At 39.4% G+C, this 26986-nt stretch overlaps 3 protein-coding genes and 1 pseudogene across 5 annotated transcripts; all 4 read right to left on the bottom strand.

Annotated features, from left to right (window-relative positions):
- Window positions 1–1596: 1596 nt before the first annotated feature.
- LOC113018439 (uncharacterized) lies at window positions 1597–5305 on the bottom strand. Its single transcript, XM_026161506.1, has 4 exons — window positions 5176–5305; window positions 4938–5093; window positions 3824–3916; window positions 1597–2815 (listed from the first exon to the last, which is right to left on the bottom strand). The coding sequence occupies exons 1-4, from the start codon at window positions 5275–5277 to the stop codon at window positions 2498–2500; spliced, it is 669 nt and encodes a 222-aa protein (XP_026017291.1). The 5' UTR covers window positions 5278–5305; the 3' UTR covers window positions 1597–2497.
- A 1567-nt stretch (window positions 5306–6872) lies between these two features.
- LOC113018438 (uncharacterized) lies at window positions 6873–10127 on the bottom strand. Of its 3 annotated transcripts, none has more exons than XM_026161503.1 (2): window positions 9447–10127; window positions 6873–9131 (listed from the first exon to the last, which is right to left on the bottom strand). In XM_026161503.1, the coding sequence occupies exon 2, from the start codon at window positions 9121–9123 to the stop codon at window positions 6991–6993; it is 2133 nt and encodes a 710-aa protein (XP_026017288.1). In that variant the 5' UTR covers window positions 9124–9131; window positions 9447–10127; the 3' UTR covers window positions 6873–6990. The 3 variants fall into 3 exon arrangements, with proteins under 3 accessions (XP_026017288.1, XP_026017289.1, XP_026017287.1); XM_026161504.1 differs by having other exon boundaries at window positions 9669–10127; XM_026161502.1 differs by having other exon boundaries at window positions 9805–10127.
- Window positions 10128–10189: 62 nt separating this feature from the next.
- On the bottom strand, window positions 10190–11438 carry LOC113018433 (uncharacterized; annotated as a pseudogene).
- A 9-nt stretch (window positions 11439–11447) lies between these two features.
- On the bottom strand, window positions 11448–18367 carry LOC113018432 (myelin-associated glycoprotein-like). Its single transcript, XM_026161500.1, has 6 exons — window positions 18313–18367; window positions 17686–18069; window positions 17036–17341; window positions 16636–16932; window positions 16257–16338; window positions 11448–11706 (listed from the first exon to the last, which is right to left on the bottom strand). The coding sequence occupies exons 1-6, from the start codon at window positions 18353–18355 to the stop codon at window positions 11448–11450; spliced, it is 1371 nt and encodes a 456-aa protein (XP_026017285.1). The 5' UTR covers window positions 18356–18367.
- Window positions 18368–26986: the final 8619 nt, after the last annotated feature.

Here is a 26986-nt window from a genome sequence, read left to right as displayed (position 1 = left end):
CAATCCAGGCCATCCGTCGCCTGTTTGTCAGTGCCAAGAAACATCATGTTTCCGCTGCTGTTATCATTTTGTACATAAAACATGTTAATTTAAAATCAGGATAGTGTCGTGGTTCCGGGTCATTTGACCAAGAGTTTTGAGTTTACTTGTGTTTTGGTGACTGTTGTGTATTATGATTTCAGTTAAACTGGTTAGTTCTGAGTTAATTCTTATTAAGTCTCTGAGTTTAATTGTAATCAGTTTAGTTCCTTGTTTATTAGTTCCTTGTGTCTTGTGCTCTGTGTCCCTCTCTGTGAGTTTGCGTTCCTTCATTTGCCCATATGTGTATTTATGTCAGCTTCTCCCTTTGTCCTGCGTCACAATCTCCCTCATTCCCTACTGTGTTTTCTGCCTGTACCTTAGTTACTAGTTCTTTTTTCATCCAGATATAAAGCTGTGTTTTGAGTTTAGTTCTGCCTTTGAGTTTAGCATTTGGGTACAATCCTGCCTGCCGCACACAGTAACACATGCCAGATATGTTTCTAAATAAAGTTCATGTTGTAAAATAACTCCAATAATGACTTTAAAATACTGAAATACTCACCTAAAACAAACAGGGGAATCAGAAACATGCCGACTGCCTCCATGTTCACAGACAGGCTACTCTACTGCCTGGATTAAAAAAAGAGAGATCATTTCACGTATGGAGCTGTAACACTGTGCTTAATATTTTTAAAGCAATTTCATAATAAAAATGTTCCTTGTCCATTCATACATTCCTTTTTCTTGTAGTTCTTTCTTTTTAAAATATGTTGAAATATATTTTAAAAAAAGCCTCTGTTCCAAGTCCGCTTGCATCTGCCAATCCCTCGCAACCTTCAGCGGGCCCAGGTCTGAGGTTGAGGGGCTTGTCCTTGGCTTGTCTCCTTCCCGGACAAATGTTGATGAAAACTGACGCTCCTCTTGGTTCTTGAAAGGTTGAGCGTTGATGGATTTTCTTTTGCACTCCACTTTCTCAGCTAGAGACCTGAGAACCTGGTTGTGTCTCCATGTGTATCTGCCCTGAGTAAGGCTACTCCTACAACTACACTCAAAAAAATAAAACATTAGATTTACTTAAAAAAGTTATGTCAAGTGGTTCCACACAACTGCTTTAAGTAACTTTTAAGAAATGTTGTTACTTAGTTTGAACTCAATACTGTTAAGTTAGATTTACGTAAGTGTATTGGCTAAATGTAACTTAATTGCAATGCTTAGCTGATACTTATCTTTGTTGCTTTAAGCCTACATAACTTGTTTAGGCAATATCTTTGTAATACTGTTACTTAGCTGGTACATAACTTTTCTGCTTTAGAAGGACATAACCTGGTTAGGTAGTATCTTTGTAAAACTGTTATGTAGCTGCTACATAACTTTGTTACTTTTGAATTATATAAAATTGTTAAGTAATTTCTATTCAATACAATTACAAATAAATCATTTACACTGGTTACTTCCATACAAAATAGCAAAGTTTCTTAAAAGTTACTTAAAGCAGTTATGTGGAACCACTTGACATAACATTTTTAAGTAAATCTTAGGGAGATCTTTTAGGAAGAAATGAAGACAGCACCCAAATTATCAAACACAATCCTGCCTTTAATAAGCACATTCAGTGCATATAAAATACTTTTTTCCAAGCACAACAGCTTAACACAAAGTGCAATCAATGCAACTTGTTACAAATTCCAAGTGAATATTTTGTGCAGAAAATGTAGATCAGTATAAAGTGCTAACCAACTTGTCGTCAAACTAAAATGATTAAAAAAAATGATCCAACAAAGTCCTGTCTTTACTAAGCACATTCAGTGCATATTAAATACTTGTTGACAGACCGAAAAGACTGTAGAGCCGTAGCTTAACACAAAGTGCAATCAATGCAGACAACTTGTTACAACTTTAACTAAATACTTTGTGCATAAAACAATATTTTACTTCAAAGATCAGTGAAGTGCTAACCAACTTGTCTTTCAACTGGTCCAGAAAGCATCCAAATTATCAAAAAAAAATCCTACATTTTACAGGACGTTTCAGGAATTATTTTCAAACACTGATAAGCATGAAAGAGCAAACTAAACTCATTTAAAACAGTGAAAATTGGCTGTTTTGTTCAAAAACTGTACTGTAAAACAGTGCTACTCAGTTTTTCAAGTTATGGTTACATCCCAAGTTGCAGACAGCTGCCAAATGTCACATTCTTTGAAATATCAAATCACAGCGGCCTAACCGCTAGAACTTTTTAAAATGTCTGTCATTTTCTGTATGTTGTCAAGTAGCAGTAGAAGAAGTGCAACACCAATTTTTTAAGTAACAGTATTTTGCTAAAATGCAAATGAACATTATTGTTCTCTAAAACTGGTGAATGTTCCCAAGAAACAGTACTGACAATGAAAAAAAGTGTTTATGAACAACTTAACTATACCTGAACGTAAAGCATTCAAACTAAGTTAAGCAATAAGGGCCTCCCGCTTCCTCCTCTTTATTCAAGGAGTTTGTTTCTGAGCACTTGAACTTTGTTTGATAGCTTCTTAGCATCAAGTCCCATCAGTACTTTCTGAAAAAACTCAAAAGTGTACCTGAGGTTGGATGGGTAGCTCATGTTTAAAGTGTAGATCAGGCCGAACAACAACACAACAGCAGTGGCAACATCAGGAAGATCTCTGAGCACAGCGACACCCTCAATTATGATACCAATGTCTTCTGCCGGGTCAAGGTCACGCTCTCCTTCTGGTTTGATGACGTAGATGCCAATGAGCGTCTTCTCCATTTCACTTTCGGCCTCATGGAAGTCCACATCCTAAAAAAATTAATAAGTAAATAAACATAATAATACAAGTTGCAGGGTTTCATATCAATTAAAGGGATATTCCACCCAAAGTGGAAATTTGTCTATTACCATAAATTGCCAAGAGTTAGATAAGTGAGAAAAAAGCATTTTGTAACCAGCAAAGTACATTTCTGATCTTATACCCATTGTTCCTGGTGAGCTCAATAATCATGTCGACTGCAAATGAAAAGTAAAAAGTAACACGACGGATTTGCAGGAGGAGGAGATTTAGACTTGGGCCTACATTACGGTTACGCCAAAGCACCCTGTAACCCGCCATGGCATAGCACTTGGATACAACAACAGTGGTTGAAAAAGCCTCTGGTTTCCATAAATAAACACATATTCGAATATCCATGCACCATGCAGCGGCGGCTTACAGTGTTGTATGTGGTAACCATAATGTATTCCCAAGTCTAAATCTACTCCTCCAAATCCTTCAAGTTACTTATTACTTTTCATTTAAAGTCGACATGATTATTGAGCTCACCAGGAATAATTCGTACCATTAAAGAGTCATTTGCAACCAAAATGCTTATAGTTCCCATTCACTCCATTTTTTAAATGCTAGGCAAAAGCAAATAGACTGCTGCCGGATCAGGAGAATTATTGCACTGGTTACAAAATTATTTTTTCTCACTTATCTTACTCTGGGTAATATGGTAATAGACCAATTTTCACTTTGGGGTGGAATATCCCTTTAAGCTGCAAAACAGTAGACAGCTCAGAGCGAGATGAGAGGTGTTGGTCCATCATCTAGATTACACGGCAGAACAACAAAGCAGAAAGACAGTACACTCAGCCCACATTACACCCCAACTGTAATGGCAAGGGTCACTCCCGCATAAGCTTGTGCTTTTATATCTCCAATAATGTTCTAATTTTAACTTTTTGTTATAATCTAATGAATGTGTGTGAGGAAAAATTACCGTCAGTTAAATTTTTATTACTGGAAATTGTTTCTATTTGATTACTTGCCTGATATTCTTTGATCAAGCTGTTCGGATCTTCATTGAGGTAGACTGCAAGTCCTTTCAGCGTACACACTCTTCTCATTGCAACTGTGTCGTTCTGTAAAACATAAAAGCAAATTTTACTTAGCTAAACTTTAAAGACATTTTCAGTTAACTTCAGCAAAATAAATGTATATAATGCTTTGAGAAAAAAAGTCCATGACACACTACAGAAGAACAACAAAATTTAAAATAAAAAAAATTAAGGAAAGAAGGAACATTATCATTTGAAAAAATGTGACGAGCAAAAAAAGGTAACCACAGGATCCCAAAAAAAACAGAAACCCGACCAAAAACAGCAGCATGAAGAATCCAGTGAGGAAGAGGATGAACAAGAGGTCACACCAAAGCCAGCCTGAACAGAGGATTTTTTTTTAAAAGTAAACCACTGAGTCCACTGATCTAAGGCTTAGGAGGAGAGTTCCAGAGTTTGGGGGCCACAGCAGCAATGATCTGTCACTTTTGGTCTTTAGACTGTTGTGCACTACCAGGCTTTGATCACTGGACCTCAGGGACCTGCTGGGGGTGTTGGGACTGAGAAGATCTCCATTGTATGATGGTGCTTGTCCATGTAAGGCCCTAAGGACCAGAACCAGGATCTTGAAATGAACCTTGAAGTTGACCAGCAGCCAGTGACGCTGGAAGAGAAGCGGGGTGACGTGGGTGTGTTTGGAGGACTTGAACAGGAGGTTTTGCAAGGACAAATGAAAAAACAGTTGTAGTACTAAGCTCAGAGACCTCCCTTTATCCCGTCTTGGTTTGAAAGGTGCCTGATGGCAGTTTATTCTAGCTTCAGCTTTTCTACTGTAAATGCCAAAATTCTCCCCAGGGAGCCGCGGCAAATCCCGTTTTGGAAACGCTACTGTCCTGTAAAAACAGCTTTTAATTCTGGCAATTTTTTTTATAAAGTATCCAAATCAACTTAAAACTTTATTACTGTGACAACACTATCATGAAAAGGACAAAGAATAAACAATCCCATAATACCAACATTAAACTTTACCTTACAATAGAAGGAGACAACAAAATCATATGTATTAAAAGAGGGAATGAAGCATTGAAAAAAATTAATTCCAAACCTCATCAATTGCAGCCATGATTTCTGTGATCTTGCGTCCAGATGTTCCTCCCTTGTTTCTGAAGACTTTGGTCAGTTTGGTTGTGTTGTTGTCCAGCTGTGCCATAAATGTGGATGTTAGCGGGATCGTAGTGATGCGCTGGAATTCAGCATTTATCTGTAAAATAAACAAATGTTTAGCGTGATGGGTTTAAAATATTGCATGTGGAGTGCATTTGCAGATCAACTGATTCAGTTACCTCACGTGGAGAAAAAAGAGCTGGCCATCGGCTTTTAAAGTCAGCTACGAAGGGCATGTCCTGAAGAATTTCTTGCCTCCGGTGAGGAAAGGTTTGGGCCATTTTTGCTTTGATGGTTTCATTGTTGTTCTTCTTCTTGAGCTCTGAAAGCAGCACCAACCTTTCTTCTTCCTGACTCTCTCGGGTTTCTCCAGCTGGATAATCAGGGCAGAAATTCACCTCTGCTCTCCTGGGTTTCTTGACTTGGTTGGGATGCACATTACTGTTCCCTCTTCTTTTGAGAGAATTGATGACCAACTCACTACACCCTAAGTTCTTCAGTTTTCCACGATAGTTTGACATTTTATACTTCAAACTGATCTTCCATGCAGAAAATCCAGTTTCTGAACCCTTCTCTTTCAAGCATGGATGCTTTACAACCAAAGCTTGGCAAACATCACTAAGATTGCTGTCTGAAGGGTAAGCTTTGTACTTCATAATTTCTGAAGACAAGCTCTCTAAAATGTCAGACTTGAGCTTTGGTTTTAGGGTTAAAAGTGTTCCATTGGCTTGGAATTCCTGGTTGCCTTTTGTCAATTGCAGCTCTACATCGAAGCTAAACTCAGGTATGCGAAAGTCCAGTGGCCAGGCTTCTGATCGCAGCGTGGAGTTTGCTGAGCTCGAGGAGCTTGATGACCTGGATTCTGGCGATGACAGTATATCTGTGTCATAATCAGGGTTGTGGCCAGAGCAGGGGCTACCCAAGTTAAATGAGGACACACTGCTTTCATTACTACCAGTGGATGTTTCTGGAACACCTGTTTTAATCACTTTTATTTTGTCCATGTCTTTTAGATCAAATGTGGATGTCATGTTAAGGAACTGATTAAAATCTGTGTCCATGTACTGCAATCTGAACTGTTCAGAAACTCCGCACTGATTTTCAATCTCCGCTTTGAGCTCGTTAACATTCTTTGGTATCCCCAAAGGAAGGGTTAACTTGAGTGCGTTGTTCTCCCCCAGGATTATCAGAAGCTTTGTTGGGGCTGTCATTTCTGATGTCCCAATCTCCAACTGTTACTCTAAAAAATAAGTGCAAGAACATGAGCAGGTGGTTCCCAAACTTCAGTACATGTTACATTTTTTTAGTGGTATTCAGAATTTTGCAGCACAATTTTTTTTCTAGTATTTTTACAAGGCTTGAAACATATCCGAGTAGATTTAAGTTCTGGTCCAACTATTTTTAAGAACCAAACTTTGAGAAGAACTGCTATACAGCACAAAAATTAAATCGGCAACATGGACATTAAAATTACCTGAACAGTGTATGTATCTCTTTAATGTAACCATGCGAGAAGCTCCGACTTGGTAGTCACAAAGTGGATAACAATCCACCAGATCCTCATGTGCAACAAGAGAAATTTCCTTTGGAGATGGGTCAATTTTGAAGGATCCATAGTGTTCAGTGTACCACGAGCTCAGTTTTTTTACTATAAACACCAACGAATCTGCCAAAATACACATCTGCAGGATTTCAGCAAACTCTGGCAGACCCCCCAGTGATCCATGTACTATTAACATGCCCTTCCTGTAGTAGATGCCTGCAACAGACACACTCTGGGCAAGGCTAACTACAGCTGTGTCAGGGTACTTTTCAGCAAGACAATGTGCAATTTCACGTTTGAGAAGTTCTACTGGGACTGCCGAGACTCGTGAAACCTCAAAAGTGGCTTTGCTACAGCCTGATGAATGCATGTAATGGCCAATCATGAGCTGGTGTTTGGTTGACAAAGACAGGGTTATGTTTTTGAAGCAGTTTGTGTGTCTAGCAACTTTTTAAAAAAATGTGTGCTTTGCCTCGAATCTGATTGTCCATAATAAGGCAAGTGGACCAAAATGGCGAATTATTGAGGGATAATGAGCCAGAAAGTGATGTTTTGGCAATGGTCTTCTATCTGGGCATACTTCTTTGTACCTTTGATGGTGGTCTAAAATCTTACTCTCCAGGTATGCAACTGAGTCACTGTTATGAACAGGACACACAACAAGCTCAACAATATCCTTCAAATCTAGTAGAAGTTCCCAAGCTGGTTCGTTTTCAGGTATGTGTTGTCCAATAATAAGTGGCAGAAGTCTTAGTAAACACCAATTTTCATGTGCATTGCCACCAACAGTTTTTTTACTAAGAAAATTGTGAGGCAATTTCTGAGGGCGATTAGTCTGATCCCCTCCTTTGTAGGGAAATGACTGAACAAGTCTATTTAGATTTTCAAAAGTGATGTACTTCTTGCCTATTAGTATTCGAAGGCACTCAGCTATCTCAAAAGGCACAATACCTTCAAAAAGGTCATGTGCAAGATCAGGGGGGAATCCTGTAGTGACCTTGAAGAAAGACAGACTGTCTGCTAAGACACACGAGCTTTTCACACCACAACAAGCTACCCCTGTCTCACGTGCAGTTGCTATGTGTACACGATGGAGCTCCTCAGTTCTCAGAGAAAAGTCACTATTTGTAGCTTTTGATTCAATTTCTGAGCGTGTAGCAGTACAAAACCTGCAAAAGTAATCTCCAGAAAAACTTTCCACAAAACCGGCCAATCCATGAGCTCCGAGGCTGTCTGCCACTACATATTGGACAGTGCCTTTAAAGTTGACCCCTAAATTGTCAATGAACACTCCCTGCTGCTCTAAAATGACAAGGTCTTGCAAAAGTGGCTCAAATATTTTTGAATAGCCAAAGGTCCTAAGGTCCTCACTTTTGCACAAGAGAGCCAAATAAATAGAAGAGAGGGATGAATGACTACCTGGTGGCAAGTTACCTAAAATCCAGTAAACTGAGCAAAGTTTATGCTTTTTCCGTGATGTCCCCAATGGATTGCAAATTTCGAAATCATCAACATAAAGACAAATAGAGATTCTTAGTTCACCGCCTGAGAAAAACTCATTATTTTGAAAATGTAGACCATCTTTATATGATGTATACTTTTCCTTATTTACAAAAGGATTCTGATTGTGGCTAGTGACAAATTTGTTCAGTATGTTTTCTTGTTTAAATATCTGCTGTAATGATTTTAGAATAGGAATATACTGAAAGGTCCTCTTGCTTTGGGAGTCGAGAATGTATTCAATTGGATCAATTACTTCAAAATGTTTTCTGTAATACTGTCTGCGTTTGAAGGCAGTGGCAAGTGTGCCGTCCTTTTCTATGGCTTTTAACAAAGGGTTAAAAGAAACTGCCTTTGTCAGTTCTTCAATAACAGGCTGGTCTAGACAAAGGTTATGATTCTTGAGTATGTCTACAATTACTTGATTTGTCAAAGGCACTGATGCACAGCTTATCAGGTAGTGTATTTCTGAAAGCAACTCGTCAATTGCTATGCTGGGAACATGAAAATAGTTTTCCAACTTAAGTAAAAGAGATGCAAAATTAAGTTCTATTACATTTGCCAAATCTTCAGTCTCACTTGTAGTTGTATCGTGATCAATATTTGCACTTATGTCCTCTTCTACAATAGTGTCTGTACTGTCATCAGCTGATGTTTGGCCTACAATAGTGTTAGCAATACCGATTTTAAAGTCTTTTAAGGTATAAGGATTGTGTTTCCTATTTCGATGAGACTTGAATGTACCATAGATATTTGTTTTGAAAGAACAACCCTCAAACATGCAATGCACAGTCTCGTTACATTTTAGATGGTTGTTAATGTGAGAAAAATACTCCTGCTCCGAAGCTATGTTGCAGCAGGAACACAAATGGCAGTTAAATGTTGCCAAACTCACAGACTTGTCTAGAGTTCTTTGGGTATGTGATCTGCTTAAGTGGCTATGTAGAGCATTCCATGTTTTGAAAACACAGACACAATCAGAATAGGCACATGGATACTGCTGTCTACTATGAACTAACCTGTAGTGTTTTAATAACAGAGCTCGTGATGACACCACTTTTTTGCACAATTTGCACTGCCACATCAACGTATCTGGGGGAGAAGCACAAAAGACATTTTCATTCCACTGTCCCTGAAAAAAACTAAATAATTTGCACATTGTTAATGTTTCATATTAATCAGTTTTATTTTTAATATTGTATGCTACAACAATGAATTTATTGATCTACATCATCACCACTGCATATTGTGTAAATGTGTGTGTAATCTGACATTAAAAGTCGAGTGAGAAATCCCATGGACATTGTACAACATTAATGCAGTTCATCTTACACCAGCTTACTAAATGCTTTCTGCAAGCTACATCAAAACGTAAGCTGAAATATTAGACAGAAAATACACCCTAACCTGTCTGCTAGCGAGGAGCGCTTCTCCACTGTTGTTGGCTAAAGTGCAACGCAGTCAGGCGTCCGAGTATAAACTTGGCGCGAAAGTGCGTGCCGGACCGAATGCGCTGCCTGTACCGACGCGTACCGACTCATACCGACGCTAGCGCTACACTACATTTGGGCTGAAAACAGAGCTTTGCTATTGCAATGGAGTCCCCTCCAAAATCATTTGGAAACTCACGTGCAGCAAGTCCACGTTAGCAAACCTTTACCGGGCAAAACCCTGCCTGTACTCTTTTCTTAGTAGCACTTGCGACATTAACTGACGTGTGAACATATATATGTAGACGGGCTTTACAAGAAAAATGACTTCTTACCTGATTTTTGGACAAAAATGCGGCTGAACCAGTCCACATGGCGAAGAAATAGCAAGCTTGAGAAAGAGGGTGGTGCGCATGCGCATTGGCCCTTATTTAGGCGGGCTCTGCACGCAGCAGTATGTGCAGAGGGACAAACCTGTGAATTTACTCAACAATGTTACGTTGACACAGTTCAATGACTTTGTGTAACAACAAAAAGTAACAACATTTCATTAAATTTGCACAAACACTTTAAGGATTTTTGCAAAATCGAGTTTATTAAGAACAAACAACAAAATCTACTTTAGTAAAAGCAGAGATAGGCTGAGTTCATTTTTTTGAGTGTAACCAAGATGTGCTTGAATGTTGCTGGGACTGTACACAGGGGGCAAGATAGGTCCTTTCAAAACCACAGCTGCAGATTTATTGGGGAAGGTAGCACATCGTATGTCGCTCGGATGATGAAACTTAGTCTATTAGATTCCACGCCCCAGATTTCACTCCATGAGAGTTTCCTCTTTTCCACACGCTCCCAATTCACCCAGCAACCTTGTTTGGCCAGTGCCACGGCTCTGGCATGTCTGGCTGTTTCCTCCTGTCGACGCACCTCCTCCACCACCATTTTTCGACATTCGGGTACAGATGCCTGTTGCCACCGAGGTGTTACTGCGCCAAGACCAAATCCTCCTCTGCCCTGTTGGACGTGACCCATCACGTCAAGATGCCGTAGAGCGGATTTTGCCTGTAGCACAGATGTGGCTGGGGTCCACTTCCTCCCCGTTGCTAGGGTGGGATCAGTGCCTCTCACTATGGGGTCCCGGGAGTCCGTGAGTGACATCGCAAGCCTCACTTTTGCACATTTAAACTCCTCAACCAGGCTAGGGACAGGCAATGACAGTATACCGTTGCTGTAGAGTCCAACACTGCTGAGGCATTTGGGAAGTCCGAGCCACTTCTTAACGTAGGAGCTCACTAGCCTCTCTAGTCGACTGGCATGATTGAGTGAGACCTCGTACATTGTCAGCGGCCACAGTAGTTTGGGTAATAACCCAAACTGGAAGCACCAGAGTTTCAGTTTCCCTGGGAGTGCAGTGTTGTTAATCCGCTTGAGGTCATCAGCCAAGTTCTGCCTTAGTGGTTCTAGTTACCATTTATCATTGAGGTCTGCATTATACCACCGTCCCAGGCTCTTTATGGGCTTCTCTAAGACTGTTGGAATTGGTTCTCCACTGATATAGAATTGCCCGGCTGTCAGCTTTCCTTTTACGATGGAGATGCTGCGAGATTTACTTGGCTTAAACTCCATTCTTGCCCATTCTATGTTTTTTCTGGAGCTTCTGTAGCAATCGCCTAGTACATGGTTTTGTTGTTGTACTGATGGTCATGTCATCCATGTAGTCTCTAATGGGAGGAAGACGAAGGCCACTCTTGAGTCTCTCACCTCCTACTACCCACCGGGATGCCCACATGACCAACTTCATTGCCGTGATAAATGCCAGAGGGGAAATCGTGCAGCCTGCCATAACTCCAATTTCCAGGTGCTGCCAGACTGTGGTGGTGTTCTCAGATATCACACAAAACTGTAAATCCTGAAAGTAGATCTTGACCAGTCCTGTAATGTGGTTTGGTACGCTGAAATAGTTGAAGGCCATCCACAAGGTCTAGTGCGGAACTGACCTAAAGGCATTGGCAAGGTCTAAAAAGACCACATGAAGGTCTCTTCGTTCTTTCTTGGCAGTTTGAATCTGGTGCCAGATGATGCTGGCATGCTCCAGACATCCCGAGAAGCCCCGGATGCCAGCCTTCTGCACTGATGTGTCAATATAGTTGTTTCTTTGCAGGAAAGTAGATAGCCTTTGGGCCAAGACACTGAAGAAGATCTTTCCCTCTACGTTCAGCAGGCTGATTTGGCGAAACTGGCTGATGGATGAGGAGTTCTTCTCCTTAGGGATCAGAATACCTCCTGCTCTTCGCCAAGCCTTTGGAATCACTCCTTTCTGCCACGCTACCTTTATCAAAGTTATTGAATATGTGCAATACAATGTTTGCTAACCAAATAAGGCCAGGTGTAGTCTTATCCCTTAACAGTTTTAGCAGAATTACAGTGAACCGTGTTGGCCAGCCAATGTTAGAAAGAAGGAAATGCAAAGACAGAACTTGCTTTTTAAGAAGGTGCATTGAAGTCAGTTTATCACAAAGCTGCTGAAATAAACTCTTCAGTTCTGTTAATGTTCTGTGAAAGAGGAAGTCTGACACATATTTAAAGATGCAAATTACCGACACACTGTCAAAGACCTTTTTACTCACTTGAGTTTTTTTCAAGCTATGCAAACACAAATGATGTTGAAATAAGTAAGATTCAGAGTTCCTGAAAACTAACATTTTCAATTTCACTTTCCTTATATATTAAAAGTGTAGATATATGTTATTAAATATATTTCATATACTTATTTGGTGGAAGGTTTGCTGGTCCTATCCCCTGCAGGTTAAATTTTTTATTTAAAAAAAAACTAAGAAAAAAACACTCATCTTCTCATGGAAGCAGGCCCTGCTGTGTGACCATGTTTGTTTTTGTTGGTGTTGGTGTTTCCCGGAGGCATCTGGCTCTGAGGGTTTCCTGCCATTAAACCAGCCACACGTGGAAGACCATGACAGTCATCTGTTGCTGATCAGCCTCTTCTGAGTAGCTCCTTAAAAGAGGAGCTGAGCCTCAGTCGATGCTGGATCGTTAAGAGAAATCATTTAGTTCAGTTCCCAGCAAGTGAGTGACAGTGTTTCCGGAGTGAAGTGTGGCGTGTACTTACCGGTTGCTTGTTGTTTTCCAGAGTGTGCCAACACAAGTAGAGGGAGTTAAGTACTTTGTACATATACACCACGAGGAGGAAGGAAACTCACCACTTACACTAGAGAAGTCACAGCACAGGAATATGGAGCAAGCACAAGGGGAAAAAGAAACTCACACATGGAGGATTGTTTTACTTATCGTCATTGTCATTCACTGTAAATAAATTCAGAGTCCTGTGTTTCAGTCCTGCATCCACACCGCCCTTGACACATCTGGCATAATTATTTTAAGGTTGCCAATACCAGGAGCCACACACTAAAAATAAAAATGATTCATAATTTGGGGCATAATCAGGAGCAAAAAACAACAACAACAACAACAACAAAAAATAGAATGTAGCAGGGAAACTGAAAAGTACCACGCCAAAGACAATGGGTCACGCCAGAACTTCCAGCAACATGCCCCCCAATCCAACAAGTACCCGAATCCCAGGAAAGGGCAGCAAGTAGTGGTATAGGGAGAGGCAACACCACTCTCCATGACCAGGTGCCACAGTATTTCTATGTATCATGGTGACTTGTTATGTCGATTAATAATAATAATAAATTTCTGCTACATCCTGGTAGGATTTCTACTGTGCTTTAAATACTACAGAAATGCTGGAACTGCATTTTAAAGTTATCAGACTCAGTAAACAGTTAAAAAAAATGTACCCTTTAAAATAAGCATGTTTTAGAAAAAGAATAGAATACCCACTTTATTTTCCATTCAGAACACACACCAGTTAATGCACATCAGAGGAAAGTATCAGTGCATTTACTCACCATCAGACTGCACAATATGGTCTTTCCGTTTTCATGTATTGGCCTCCTTGACTGGAGACCATTACAGAGGCTGTTTGGGTTCCCCTGGCAATCCTCCTGGGACTTCACAGCCTAAACTATGTTACTCTGTTTGTGACGGGGGGAACCGATCCTTGGGGTGGACCAATTTCATCAAATTGTAATGAATATTCTCTAGATCAGACATGAAGACAAAGAAACAATCCATTTTCTTTTTTCCCCCTCCAGTATTCAGTCACTCTCCATCTCACATCCAATTTCCAATCAGAGAGGAGATTACTCTGACTGAAAGCTTGTTGTTGAAATCTAAAATAAACTGAGGTTCACACAAACAGGTTGTCTTTATAAGTTTTATTTACCTTTGCAGAGAGGTCAAACAACAGCACAGACAGCAGTCTGCATGCGCTTTTTTTTTTTTTTTTTAAAAAGCAAGTGGAATATTTACAGAGAGACAGTATCTACCTCCCATGTTCACAGAATACATTCAGAAAATTGTGTATAAATGATAATTTATTCACCAATATGTGGTTTAAAGATGACAGCTAGAAAGGATTAATTACATTACAGCTTTAAGAGAAAAGATGAACACAGACTATTAGACAAAGAGTGGTCAGTGGTTTTCTACACCAACCCTCTTGAATATTAATTTCAGGGAATTCCTTACTGAAAGCGTAAAATAGCAAGTACAATATTTGAATCAAGTACACAAATGGATTTATAAAATAGTTTGATTCATGATCTCCAGATAATTGTTATAATGTAGCTACATCTTAATTTCTCCCTAGGATTAATCCCCAGTTAGTTTAAGAGCTTAAGCTAAGTTGCGTGACTGGCAGATCAGACATGTCATACCGAAATGAACTGAATGTGCCTGTAAAACTAACCAGACCTATCAGAAACATTTGGCCATGATATTTTGCTCTGTTTAGTAAATCTCGCTCTAAAGATGCAAAACTGAACAGTTCAATTTTGGGAAGACAGCACCATCTCTGTACTCAGAGTATGATGGTCATGTACAGCTGTTGAACAAACAAACTATAAAGAATGTAAAAGATTCTACTAATTCTACAACATTGGAGTGAATTAAGTGATATTTTACAGTGGAGTTTGTCCTGCAGACACTTTAGTTGATGTGTTGTGATGTGACTCTGCTCATCTGACAGCTTTCTGTCTCTGGATTGTTGGAGCGACTTGATCTGAACCAGCTGAGGGATAAAAACAAAACAAATGAGAAGCAATAACTACTTAGTATATAGTTTTAAATCTCCCTGTACAACTCATGCACTTAACACACTGTTTACTGCAACAGTTACACCCTTCTTGCATATGTTCTTTTTCAGCTATTTATTAATAAGTGACTTTTATGTATATATATATATGCCTATATTGTGCTATTCTTAGTTAGTGTATTGTCTGTCTCTGTTAATGTTTGTTTATAATGGAGCACTGTAACGAAAAATAATTTCCCCTAGGGATCAATAAAGTATTCTGATTCTGATGATTCTGATTAAATGAGCAGAGGTGGGAAATAATGAAGTGCAACTCTTTATGTATGTGCGTATTTTACTTAAGTAGTTTTTTAATTAAATCTTTTTTACTTTTACTCCCTAAATTTTACAATAAATATCTGTACTTTCTACTACTATAAAACCACGTGGCATAGTCAGAGGTTAAAGTAGGCTGCAACTTAGTTGTTCTCCACGCCTCCTCCTCTCTTGCTCCTCCCACCCTTCTGTCTCTCTTTCACTCGGCCATCTCTCCAGGATGCACCTGCTGTTCATCACCCTCGTTTGGCACCTCGACCCAGTCAGCAATCACCTCGGAAGTTATATAGGCTGGGGAAGAACTGTGTGGTGCAGGTTGTTTTTTGTCCTGTGATTCTACACTATCTTTCTAGGTGTCGGAAAGGTCCAATTACATGTTTGGTCTGCCTGTGGCGTTAAATTGAGTGAGTAGACGGGCCCGTGGGCTCCGTAAGTGTCTCCCCGTGGTGAGGAGTGAAGTGGGAAGTGCCTCGTTTATTTGTTTGGGACTTTCGTCCCATTAGGTTACATAAAGGACAGCCGAGATTAATATGAATTATGGCTGATAATGAATTCCACCTTCATACCAACAGTATATGGCATAATATAAATACAGCATAAACAGTGTACTGTCAGTATAGAGGATGGAAATCAGTCAGGACAACTCATGAAACATTGACATACATCTGTTTAAATTTAGTTGTGTAAATCCACAAAAAGCAGTAAACCTCAGAGCAGCAGTTAAAACTGGAGCTCTCAATAGAAATTATTCTGTTGATGAATTTTTTCCCCCCACACTGAGCCACTCCTTCTTAGGGTTCCCCCACCCTCTGAATCCGACTTTAACCCCTGAATGTGCTCATTTTCCTGTTTAGAGGTAAACCCACCGGTTACAATGTGATCAACTGAAAATTTAGTTATTTTTAATTTTCCTTCTTTTTCTCTGCTCATGTTCTACTTAACTGATACTGGCAGAGATAGTTTATTTCAGTCTAATACCAAGACTGAAATAAAGTTTGTATTGCTATTTACCAATATAATGTTATTATTACATTAATATAGCACATTGTTCATTTAGCTTTGCATAAAAATAGGTAGTAAAAAGGTTCTTCTAGGAGTTCATTTTACATTCTTACTTTGAGTATATTTCAGAGCCGGTACTTTTTGACTTTCACTTTTACTTCCAAACAAGCTGAATTGGCATTTCAACTTTTACTCAAGTATGTTTTAGCACAAGTATCGCTACGTCTACATAAGCAAAGACTCTCTGTGCTTTTGACACCTCTGCAAATTAGTGTATCATAGAAACATTTTTCTTACCACTCAAACATGCCCAGTGTGCTCACAAGCATTATGATTCCCACAGTCTTCACTATAGTGTAGATACCATCCAGTGTTTCAGCTGTAATGCAACAGGATTGTAGAGCAAAGAAAAACTGTAATTGACAGAATAACTGATTAACAGTAAATAAAAGTTTTTAAAGTGAATCAAAATCATAATTTTGAAACAAGGCTGAAAAAACCCATGAAGAAGGATCTTTAAAGTTCATTAAAATAAATTCAGTCTCACTTAAACACATTTCCTTCTCTCCACTGTGGTAAGGTATGATGCAAAGACAATTTAGCAAGAAGGGGGGGGGGGGGGGGGATAAACACTTTATACACTTTGATGATTGAATTCATTTTAAAAAAATCAAGCTAAATGTTAGCTGTGACTGACTTTTACCTTCACAGTAAGTAAGAGTTAGATGAATCACTCCTGATGTCTGATTACCCAGATCATTAGTGGCCACACAGTAATAAACTCCTCCATCTGTTACATTGAAGCTGTAAATCTCTCCTTCAGATACTTTCACAGCTCCATCTCTGCTCTTCTTGAACCAGGTGAAGCTGCTGACTAGAGGTTTGGCTCTGCTGGAGCAGGTCAGCTTCACCCAGCTGCCTGCTGACACCAAACCTGATGGACTGATGGATGCTGAGGTGTACTTGGGAGCATCTGAAGAAAAGGAGTGACACAGATTACATTTGTTACAAAGAGCTGACTTCCCATAAATCATGATATGTTGACAGGATCCAACAACAAACTCTAATTGTCTTACATGAAACACTGAGAGTCTCTTCTGTCTCTGCTGTCTTGGTGTCTTTTCCTTGGTTCACAGGATATCTGGCAGAGCAGCTGATCTTCTTTCCATCATGTGTGTCTGACAGAGTGATGTTCTGCTGGATTTTAGTTGTAAAGCTTCCATCTGTGTTTTCCTCTATTTCGTTAGCAGAGTCTTGTTGGAGATTCCAGGTGAGTTGAGGAGGGGAGTGTGGACAGGGAGTGAGAGCTGAGCAGGTTATAGTGACAGACTCCTTCTCCTTCAGATCACCTGGGATTGTAATACTGGGCCTCCAAGGAGAATCTGTGGTTTGACAACACAAACATCAATACTACAGAGCAGACTGCACCTCATACCAGCTTTTAAAATCTTTAAAAATCTGTAAAATGCAACTCTTAAATTCAGATGTTTAGAAATGTAATCAAGTACTCAGAATAATAACAGTGCACAAACTGAAATAAGAAAGTAGAAATGTCCACTCAGTGGACTCCGTATAAAAATCATTATAAGTGTAATATACAATTATCAAATTGAGTTTAATTTTCATTGATAATATTAATGAAAATTAAAATATTAAAAGTAAGTTTTTAAATGAGTGTAACTATATTGTATAATTATCTTATAAAATAAACTTGAAATTTCTTTACCCCTGACTGTTATTTGAAGAGGATCACATTCTGCTGTTGCCTTGAATGGTTCACTCTCTACTCTGAAGAAGTATGTGTCTGTGTATGTGGTGGTTAAATTAGAAAATAGAGTTGTGCAGTCTCTCTGACTCAGGTTCCCAGTAATACTGATTGGATAAATCTTAACTGCTGCACTACTGTTGAAGATCACATTGTTTGGATTTTCGCCAAATTTGGGTCGATTTTTAATCCACACTCCAAAGATTTTTCTTGGGCTCTTAAATTTCTGTTCGTCTTTGGGTCTGAAGCTACATGGGATTTGCAAACAAGATCCACTCAGTGCTTCCAGCTTCTTTGATGCATTTATGAAGACTGCTGCTTCATCAGGACAATCAGCCAAAGCATCTGTAAATACAACTGAATAATTATTACATTAACACCCTCATTATTCTTCTTTAAACATTATTAAATGTTCATCAAACTACACTTATACATCCTAGTAAGTCACTGAGATTTTCATATGTAAAGTTTTAACAGATATTCCTGAGGTGACAGTCATTTATCCTCCACCATTTAAAAAGTTGGATTCATTGTAAAAATTCAGAGTAACAAACATTAAAGACAGTGATCATATATAAAACAGCTCACCTGGAAGAAAGAGGACAATCAGTAACATGCCAACTGTCATCATGTTCAGATTGAAGTTCAGTGGAGCTGTGTGCACTGAAAAACAATAACAAAACACAGAAAACTGAATTCCTACAGATAACAAAACATCAATAAATACCCACTTAACATGTTGATGCTGAATAGCCATCAGCTGACCCCCTTTTGTTTCTTGTCTTGGTTGAAAAACAGCTTCAAAATCAAACTTCTGCCGACACCAAAATAGCACAGCAGTAAGTTTAATGTCTGCTGAACATGTTTTTGTAACTTTGCTTGGATGTTACTGAAAGTAAATCTTTATGCTGGTGGTGTTTGTGACAGTGGCTGCATTAAGGTGCATGAAACTGGATTTTTTAAAAAAGTTTTCTACATACATGTAAAGTTCACCATTAAACAAAAGGCCCGATTAATAAAAAGGCCCAGAATCTGCATGTAGATAATCAATAATGATTTTAAAGTGTTTATCTTTAGACAAACAACCATTTAGTAACCAAACCAGTTGTGAATCAAATGTATTTTTTAAAAAAAGACATGTGTTTCCCTGCTTTCAATATATACTGCAGTCATAAATGTCTCTTCCTCTGAAATAATACTACTGTTTTAAACATGATTTCTGGCTAACAATACTGTGTATCTGTATTAGATGAATTACAAATTTAAAATTTTATTTAAGAAGGAAAAAACCAAACACGAAAGGATCTCTTACCTAAGGAGCTCAAGTGAAGTCTTGTAACTGTAGAATGAAATGAAGCAGAATTACAATAAAACATGAACTAGTTGCTGCCAATGTCAGAAGAAGAACTAATGAAACACCCAAAGACTAAAACAATGTAAAAAGTTTCTTGTCCTTCCTGATTATGTTCAGCAAAAGAGGAAGTTACTGCAGCAGTCTTTTTTTCTGCCACTCACTTGTAAGTTTAACCTTTTAACAGAACTGCACAAAAAGTAACAGACAACGTACATGCTGTTTAGAAAAGTGCAGTTTTTTTGGGATGCAAAGTGAAATATGTTCTTATAAATTAAGAACAGTAGCGGTTATTGATACGGGCGACACGGGCGGTTGCCCGGGGCAGCATCGTGGTGGGGGGCGGCATCACGGGCATCGGCAAAAAAACAAAAATAAATTGCTCGTACTCATTCTGCCCCGACATCAGCCAGCGCATATTGGGAATGTCATAGGCACCTATTGGTTTTCTGTCGCCCATTTGCTGGGAGTAAGGGCGCCCTCCGTTTGCGAGGTGCGCCTGCTGCTTGCGGCACAGGGAGGAGAGGGCGGGGCGGTGAGGGATTCACTGGTGGCTGGAGCAGCATCTAATAACCAACTCGCAAAATAAAACAAAATAAAAACAAACCAATAAACACGAAAACACCAGACATCATGATACAGACTTATAATTTGCACCGATGTTTTTTCGAAATTCTGTACGCGAAAAGTGAGCACGAGAGCCCTCGGTGCGCCTGCTGAAGTCAAAGTAAACTTAAACCCCGCTACATACAGTCCAGTATGTAGAGAGACGAGACGACGAGGCTCCAGTTACAGCAGTGCAAGTAAACAAACAATAAATATAAGAAGAGTAAGAAAATAAATATACACTTTAGGACTCGTGGTAAAGGGATCAATAACAATTTAAATTTTATAATTTACAGTTTGCTGTTTTAAAGTCTCACACACAACCCGTCGAAAGGGAGGGGGGGGGCGGCTGCTTCCAAATAGAGCACATTTCATTCATAGTGATGTAAATCCAAGCCCATTATCTATTCATGATTTGAATCCTGGGTTGTGTGCACTGTAAGAAGTCATCTATAGAATTTACCCAATAAATCTGAGGTAACAATTTGCATAGACTTTTTTGTGGTAGATTTAGTTCAATATATTGTGTATAAAATAGCTTCAATAAAAAGCTATGGAATACTTAATTAAATTGGGTAAAATTTACCCCATATTTATGTATACATTCAACAGCTACTTACTCATTGAAATGAGGTAAAATTATCTCTTGTTTGCTAGTTGGTAATACCTGATAATTACTAATAAAATTTAATTATTATCAGTTGATAAACATTACCTATTCATATAAGGTAAAATGTACCCCCCCAAAAAAGATATTCAAATGGTTCATCATCTCAATGTTTTTATTCCATAAAAAAACAGAATAAAGTGCAACACAACAGCTAATGCAGACAACACTTTCAAAGGCCACTTAGTCCATTTTAAAAGCCAAAAGCACATACAGAAACTCTACGAGGTTGTTTCTGTGCATGTACGTTATCAAACATATGTATAGATAGAACAGAACACTAACACCAACATTCAATAGTTTCTGTGCTTGCTGTCAGCTCCATCAAGCTATGTCTGGACAAAATATCCTCTGGGAACAAGAGGGGAAATGTGTGTGCATTGCATAAGCTTATTTTTGAGGCCGTGGACCCTTTTCAGTAGTTTCGTACCGTCAAGTTCCAAAAAAGTTTTTGAAAAGTGTCAGATGTGTTCTTCAGCTCCTTCGGATATTCGAGGTTGAGGGCATATATCAGTCCCATCAGCAGTACACATGCCTTTGTTCGACTTCCACATCCCTCCATCACTTGGTTTACCTCAATCACAATGAACACATCTGATGGATCCTCCTCAGCCATGATGTTGTGGATCACAATCACCTTCATCATATTGTCTGTGTAATCCTCACATTCCTACGTGTTAAAAAGAAAGAAACAAAAAGCATACACGTTTTATTTTATTTAAGATGCTTTTTCAATATATTTCAGTTTATCTAAAGAGGGGAGCAGACAGAAGATGAATGGAGAAGGGGAGAACAGGGGATAGGAGAGGACAGGAGAGAAGAACATTCGGATCCCTTGAGTTAATAAGTAATCTGTTATCAATATGACAAACCTGGCAGTCATGAAAAAGATCTTCTTGTCTTTCCCCGAGGTAGCTAATGAGGCAGCAGATAAGGAGATCCCTTTTCTTCTCAATGCTCTGTGTCTGTAGGGAGATACCATTTAGTGAAAAGACTAAGTGGAGTGATTTACTTACATTAAGACTGAATTACTTAAAAACAAAAACATGGTTGATGCCTCTCTCCAGCTTTCAACAGGTGAGAGGCTGGGTACACCCTGGACAGTCAATCACAAGGAAACATAGAGACAGACAGGATAAACAACCATGCACGCACACACTCAAACCTAAGGTCAATTTGGAGAGACCAATTAACCTAACAGTCATGTTTTCTTAATTTGATCTGTTATTGTATATTTTACATGTTTGTATGGGATATTGTATTTGTTTTAAATGTTATATACCTATGTGGTATGTGACTTTTGTTGTTGGAGGAAGCCGGAGTACCTGGGGGGAACCCACACATGCACAGGGAGAACATGCAAACTCCATGCATAAAGACCAGGTTTTGAACCCAGGACCTTCTTGCTACCCACTGCCCTCCATAATTACATATTTGTGAAAAAAGTCAAATAACATAGGTCTTTCAAAGTGTCCAGCAGAGGTTTCATCTTGGAATCAGCAGCTCCTCCTTTGGCACGCATAAGCTGCAAAAGATAATCACAATCCTCAAAAACACATGGCACAGTTTCAAACATTTTTAGATGGCCACCAGAATGTTCAAAAAACTGCCTCTCATTGTCAAAAGAGCACGAATTACAGACAATGCATGTAAACGAAAGGATGTTGCCTGGCTAGGATGACTGTGAATGATGCCTTGACAAATGTGTCCTCAATGCACCCCATGTCTTGACAGTGCAAGGGCAATCTGCATGAAGGCAGGGTATGGAGTGGACTCGACCAAAATACCCATGTATTAGCCTGATGTGTTTCAGCAGGTCTAATCTTTTTGTGGTTGTGAAGTTGCACAACTTGCATTTCCAATTCATTTTCACATAACTGAGGACTTTGGTTAAGATTAACCACATTTTCAAGGTCAATGTGATTTATTTCATTTAGAAACTTGCATACCTATAGGGCTTTGGAGCGTGATGTCACGGGGGGTGGGCGTGGAAAGGATTTTGGCCCGATCCGCCATTTTGGGGGTCTAGCGCAAGTGAAAAGGGAGCGAAGTCACACACAACAGCCATGGTTCGTATTTGCTGTGTGGTCAGCTGCAATGTTCGATCACATGACCGGCAAGAGAATAAGGTTGAAAATGGTTTATCTTTTCATTCTTTCCCAACCTGGAAGCAACATGAGGCAGCTCGTGTATTGATGTTACCAAACGAAGGCGTCTAGCCTGGATAGCAGCTGTGAGACGAGCTGACGTGCAGTTCTCTTCCATCTCCAAATATCTGTTGGTGCTTCAGACATTTTCATTCCGGTAAGTTCTAAATATGTTCATATCACTCTTTATAGCCTATTAGTTTTATTTTCTATGCGCTCTGAGCTCATAGCAAATTAGAACAAATATCCTACTGAGTGATTTTGCAGAACTACCTTCTATCTATAGAGATGCTAATTATTTGGCATTATTGCAGCAAACCAGCCAATGAAATGGATGAAACACATCATGACTGAGTTCCAGCGCTACACAAGGGACCTGCTGCAAACATACCACCATGCCAATCAGATTACTTCTTCCATGTGAGGGTGAAGAGTTGACCCTTCTGGATAAGATGGTGAAGGTTTGCTGCGTTTTGGTGAACAGTGTGATAATAAAACCAGGGAAGAATGAAACCTGCTCCTGTTAAATATTCTTAAGTCTTGTGCTGTTAAAATTGCTGTATTTTTTCAAAAGATACAGTAAATAAAGTAATGTTAGTAGTGGGTGATGTCATGTAAACACTCATGATTTTGTGTAAACATTTTGTCATTTGTAAACTATAAATGACATGGATTCTACATTGTAACTGATGTGATGTTCTATAAGGTGGTTTCAATTAAAAAAAAAAAGAGGCAAAAATTAGTTTGTTTCTTTATTCAACTTTTGAACAGTGGTACTCAGTCAGTATATATTCAGTAAATTATTTACACGGCAGTGCACTACAGGCATAAATGTAGACCCCTAGATAAAACATTATGGGTCATTCCCACAACCCACAGCTTTACTGTGTTCCAGCAAAGTATCCAATAGCAGTGACAACTCCTCCAAAGTAGCAAGTGGGATTTTTCTGTTTTGAGGACGGCTCCTTTTACCTGTCACTACAGATGGTCTGTTTATGTTTTGATCAAGAGCCTTTTTTTGGGCAGCTGAAGAGGAGAAGTCTATCTTATGGCCAACCTCTGGCTGTATTTTGGTCATATTACCCAGCAAAACCCAGTATGCAGGTTCATCTGTAACAGTCCTCGTGCCACAGATCAACACTGCTGCTTCTACATTAAACAGAAGAGCAGCGACATGGCTGCAGGTCTCTGCGACTCCGGCCTTACAGCTGCAGTGGGCGGCTTCAACCTTCCCTGTGATGCTCACAGTGACCCATGGCTGCAATGCTGGTTCATTCAGTCTTTGAGAGTGCAGGACCTGAAACACACACAGACAAAGTTCATTTAAAGACAAGAACTATGAGCCAAGGCCGACGTAAATGTGTTTTATCTACTTTATCATAAATGTAACAAAGTGTTTAGAAAGTTAGCACATACATGTAATTTTTCATTTCTTTATGTGTCCATCTATAGAACGCTGCATGTTATAGTGTAAATCTGCCTGCAGAAAATGAACCTAAAGTATGTACCGGTAATGCAAGGATGTCATCACTTTAGAGATGGAGAAAGCATAAAGTGACAATTATGAATCCCTTAATATGATAAGGAGATTCTGCAGGTCATTGATCAATATATAAAATTAAAATAAAATGTATTTTTAGTGACACAAGATACAAACATGGAAGCAAGATGTTTAATTAGGATTATTTATAATAAATATGAATAAATTAGTGCAATTTCTTTAACCATAAAGAATAACAATCCTTCAGGAGAATGTCACATCAATGCACTGAACTCGCTATGTTATCCACCTAACAGCCTCCACATGTTGTCACTGTAATTTCCCCTCATGAATGAATTTATGCTGCACTAATTTGAATGTTTGCAGGGAAATCAAACGCATTTCACTCGCAGTACTCGAGCTGACTTACCTTTGCTTGAATGACGACTTGTACGCGCTGATTCCACAGATAAGGTACGAAAATATGTCAGGCTACGTCAGTAGCGGTTGGTCTTCAGGGTTTCTACTCCACGGCCGTATTTCATACGGGTCCACATTTCCAATGCACGCTATTTTCTGCAAGTACCGCTGCTTCGCCTCTGAATGAAATCGGTCTCTATACAGTTCATTCTCTTTTGAGCTGCTTTTAAGCATCTTTCTTGTAGTCGTCGTTCCAACACAGTGTGTTTGGTTTGATTCGTAGACCCCGAAAATGGCGCTGCGCTCCCATAATGCATTGCGGCGTGACATCAACTCCAAAGCCCTATTCCAGCAGCAGCACAGCTCCCTCTGCCTTTCGCTCGCTGGCTGTCGCATGCCTTCGCCACATACTGCACAGTAGTGATGTGTCAGTCACGAACAAAATGGCTCTTAGAGCCGGCTCCTTATCGCAAGCCGTGGGTTTTTGGTTTTTTTTCTTCCCTTTATCTCACCCTCTCTCACACTCCGCATGTGAGCTTTGTGCTTTGCGCTGGGCAGAGGGGGGAGGGGCGGTAGTCACACTGGCAGTAGCACAGGAACAGAGCGGGAGAGAGAGAGCCAGGGACAACAACGTCTAATTTATATTTAATTGTGCTGCGGTTTGCAGTGTTTTGTGTTGTTTCACTTTAAATTGGTTTAAAAGGAAAATGCTGAACATTTAAATAGTTAAAAGTTGAACTGTGACTAGTTGGTTTTTGTATTATATGAATATTTATTACATTTTATGTGGAGTGAATAAATAAAAGTATATTTACGGTGGCCCCTAAAGACAAAGCACGTAAAAACTCCAAAACACGTACAAACTCTGAAGCACGTACGAAACACAACAGAAGTGCTCCAGAATGCTAGGCGCAGTGTTGAGCTTTTGTTACCTAGTGGCTACACAAGCCTGCAAGTACCAACGACAAATGAACATTTTTTTTATTATTATTTGAATATATACGAGTGCTTGTGTATAAATACACATATGCTTTCAATTGTGTAATTTAAGTGATCTAGGTAGCTCTGTTTTGGAAGTTCAGTTAACTCTGGGAATGTGCTTTGGAGTTTTTACGTGTTTTGTCTCTAGGGGCCACCGCATATATTTATATATAAACATATATAAATAAAACCACTTTTTTTTACATTAGTAATTCCTTTTGTGCATAATTTTATATTATTGTTAATAATAAATTAATTAAAGCAACAAAACAACATGAAGAGCCGGTTCGGAGCCGAAAGAGCCGGCTCTTTTTAGTGAGCCAAGCCGAAAGAGCCGGTTCTCTAAAAAGAGAACTACCTGTGTGATTAGCATCCGCTGTGTTTCCCGGGGTTTCCTCTTTGCCCTGTTCCCTTCTCATATTTAGTGTCTGTTTCTTTCTCTGCTCGTCGTTGCGTTCTTTTTGTTATAAAATTTCAGCACTCATCTAGATGACTTCCTCAGTCTCAGCTTTGCATATTGACGGTATGGAGTCAACAATGCCAATGAAACTGACCACATCCCACTGTTGGTGGTGCTGTTTGTGATCTGAGACTGACAAAGTCACTTGGATAAATGATGAAACTTTCTCCCATTGAAAACACAACCATACCTGGATGACTAAGCATGCTTTGAGTTATTATATGTTATAATTGTATTTATTATATGCACACACATTTTTTAAAACCTTCTCATTGATTTTATTTTATTTTATTTTTTTATTGAGGATGAAGACTATGAGCCCCGACGGCCCTCATCCTCTACATGGCGACATGCAGCAGCTCTCACACCCAAGCAGGCCAAAAAGGTGAAAACTGGAAAGGCTAAACCAAAGTTCAAGGAAAATGGGTCTCCTGGGGTGGGAGAACTGTGGAAAGACAGGAATGAGGAGGACAGAAATCCTAACCCCTTCAGGTTTAAGCCAGCAAGGGACCCAGGCCCTACATTTAACACCACAACAGCGTGGTCTCCTCTGTCGCTGTTCCAGCTATTCTTTTGTGAGAACGTTGTCAGAACAATTATTGAGAACACAAATGCCAATGCTGCAAAGAAAAGGAGGGCTGGCAGCAAGTTTCCATGGACTGCTCTCACGGTGAAGCAAGTTTACATCTTCTTGGCAATTCTTCTTTACACAGGCCTTGTAAGTGTACACCACAGAGCTGACTATTGGAGAAAAAAATGGCCTTATAACTTGGCCTTATAACTTTCACTTCCCTCGTGACACTATGTCAAGAAACCATTTTGAAGCCATCTTGTGGTCATTGCACCTTAGCAGCCCAAAAGATGACGAGGACAATTAAAATAAAAGAAACACCCCAGAGTACGACCGGCTTTCCAAAATAAAGCCACTCTACAACCAGATTGTGACTGCCTGCAAAGCCCTTTTCCAGCCATATAAAAACATTTGCATCGATGAGAGAATGGTGGCATATAAGGGTAGGATATCAATGAAACAGTTTATGAAGGACAAACCCACAAAGTGGGGATATAAACTGTTTGTCTTGGCTGATTCAGACACTGGCTACACCAGTAAGAGTGAGGTCAGCACAACATATGGGCTTAGCTACTCAGC

The sequence above is a fragment of the Astatotilapia calliptera genome, unplaced genomic scaffold (genome assembly GCF_900246225.1).
Source record: "Astatotilapia calliptera unplaced genomic scaffold, fAstCal1.2 U_scaffold_83, whole genome shotgun sequence".
NCBI classification, from domain to species: domain Eukaryota; kingdom Metazoa; phylum Chordata; class Actinopteri; order Cichliformes; family Cichlidae; genus Astatotilapia; species Astatotilapia calliptera.
The sequence above is the reverse complement of the archived record's forward strand: the minus strand, read 5'-3'. Positions and strand labels throughout refer to the sequence as shown.

What these genes read in the sequence shown, in the direction of transcription:
- LOC113018438 (XM_026161503.1), bottom strand. Translation starts at nt 9,123, where the DNA reads ATGTGGCAGTGCAAATTGTGCAAAAAAGTGGTGTCATCACGAGCTCTG.
- LOC113018432 (XM_026161500.1), bottom strand. Translation starts at nt 18,355, where the DNA reads ATGATGACAGTTGGCATGTTACTGATTGTCCTCTTTCTTCCAG. An exon ending in GATTGTCCTCTTTCTTCCAG is followed by an intron (nt 18,070 to 18,312) that starts GTGAGCTGTTTT and finishes TTGTATTTACAG; the next exon opens with ATGCTTTGGCTGATTGTCCT. An exon ending in AGAGACTCTCAGTGTTTCAT is followed by an intron (nt 16,933 to 17,035) that starts GTAAGACAATTA and finishes CCTTTTCTTCAG; the next exon opens with ATGCTCCCAAGTACACCTCA.
- LOC113018439 (XM_026161506.1), bottom strand. Translation starts at nt 5,277, where the DNA reads ATGGCCCAAACCTTTCCTCACCGGAGGCAAGAAATTCTTCAGGACATG. An exon ending in CTCTTTTTTCTCCACGTGAG is followed by an intron (nt 5,094 to 5,175) that starts GTAACTGAATCA and finishes TTTATTTTACAG; the next exon opens with ATAAATGCTGAATTCCAGCG. An exon ending in TCATGGCTGCAATTGATGAG is followed by an intron (nt 3,917 to 4,937) that starts GTTTGGAATTAA and finishes TATGTTTTACAG; the next exon opens with AACGACACAGTTGCAATGAG.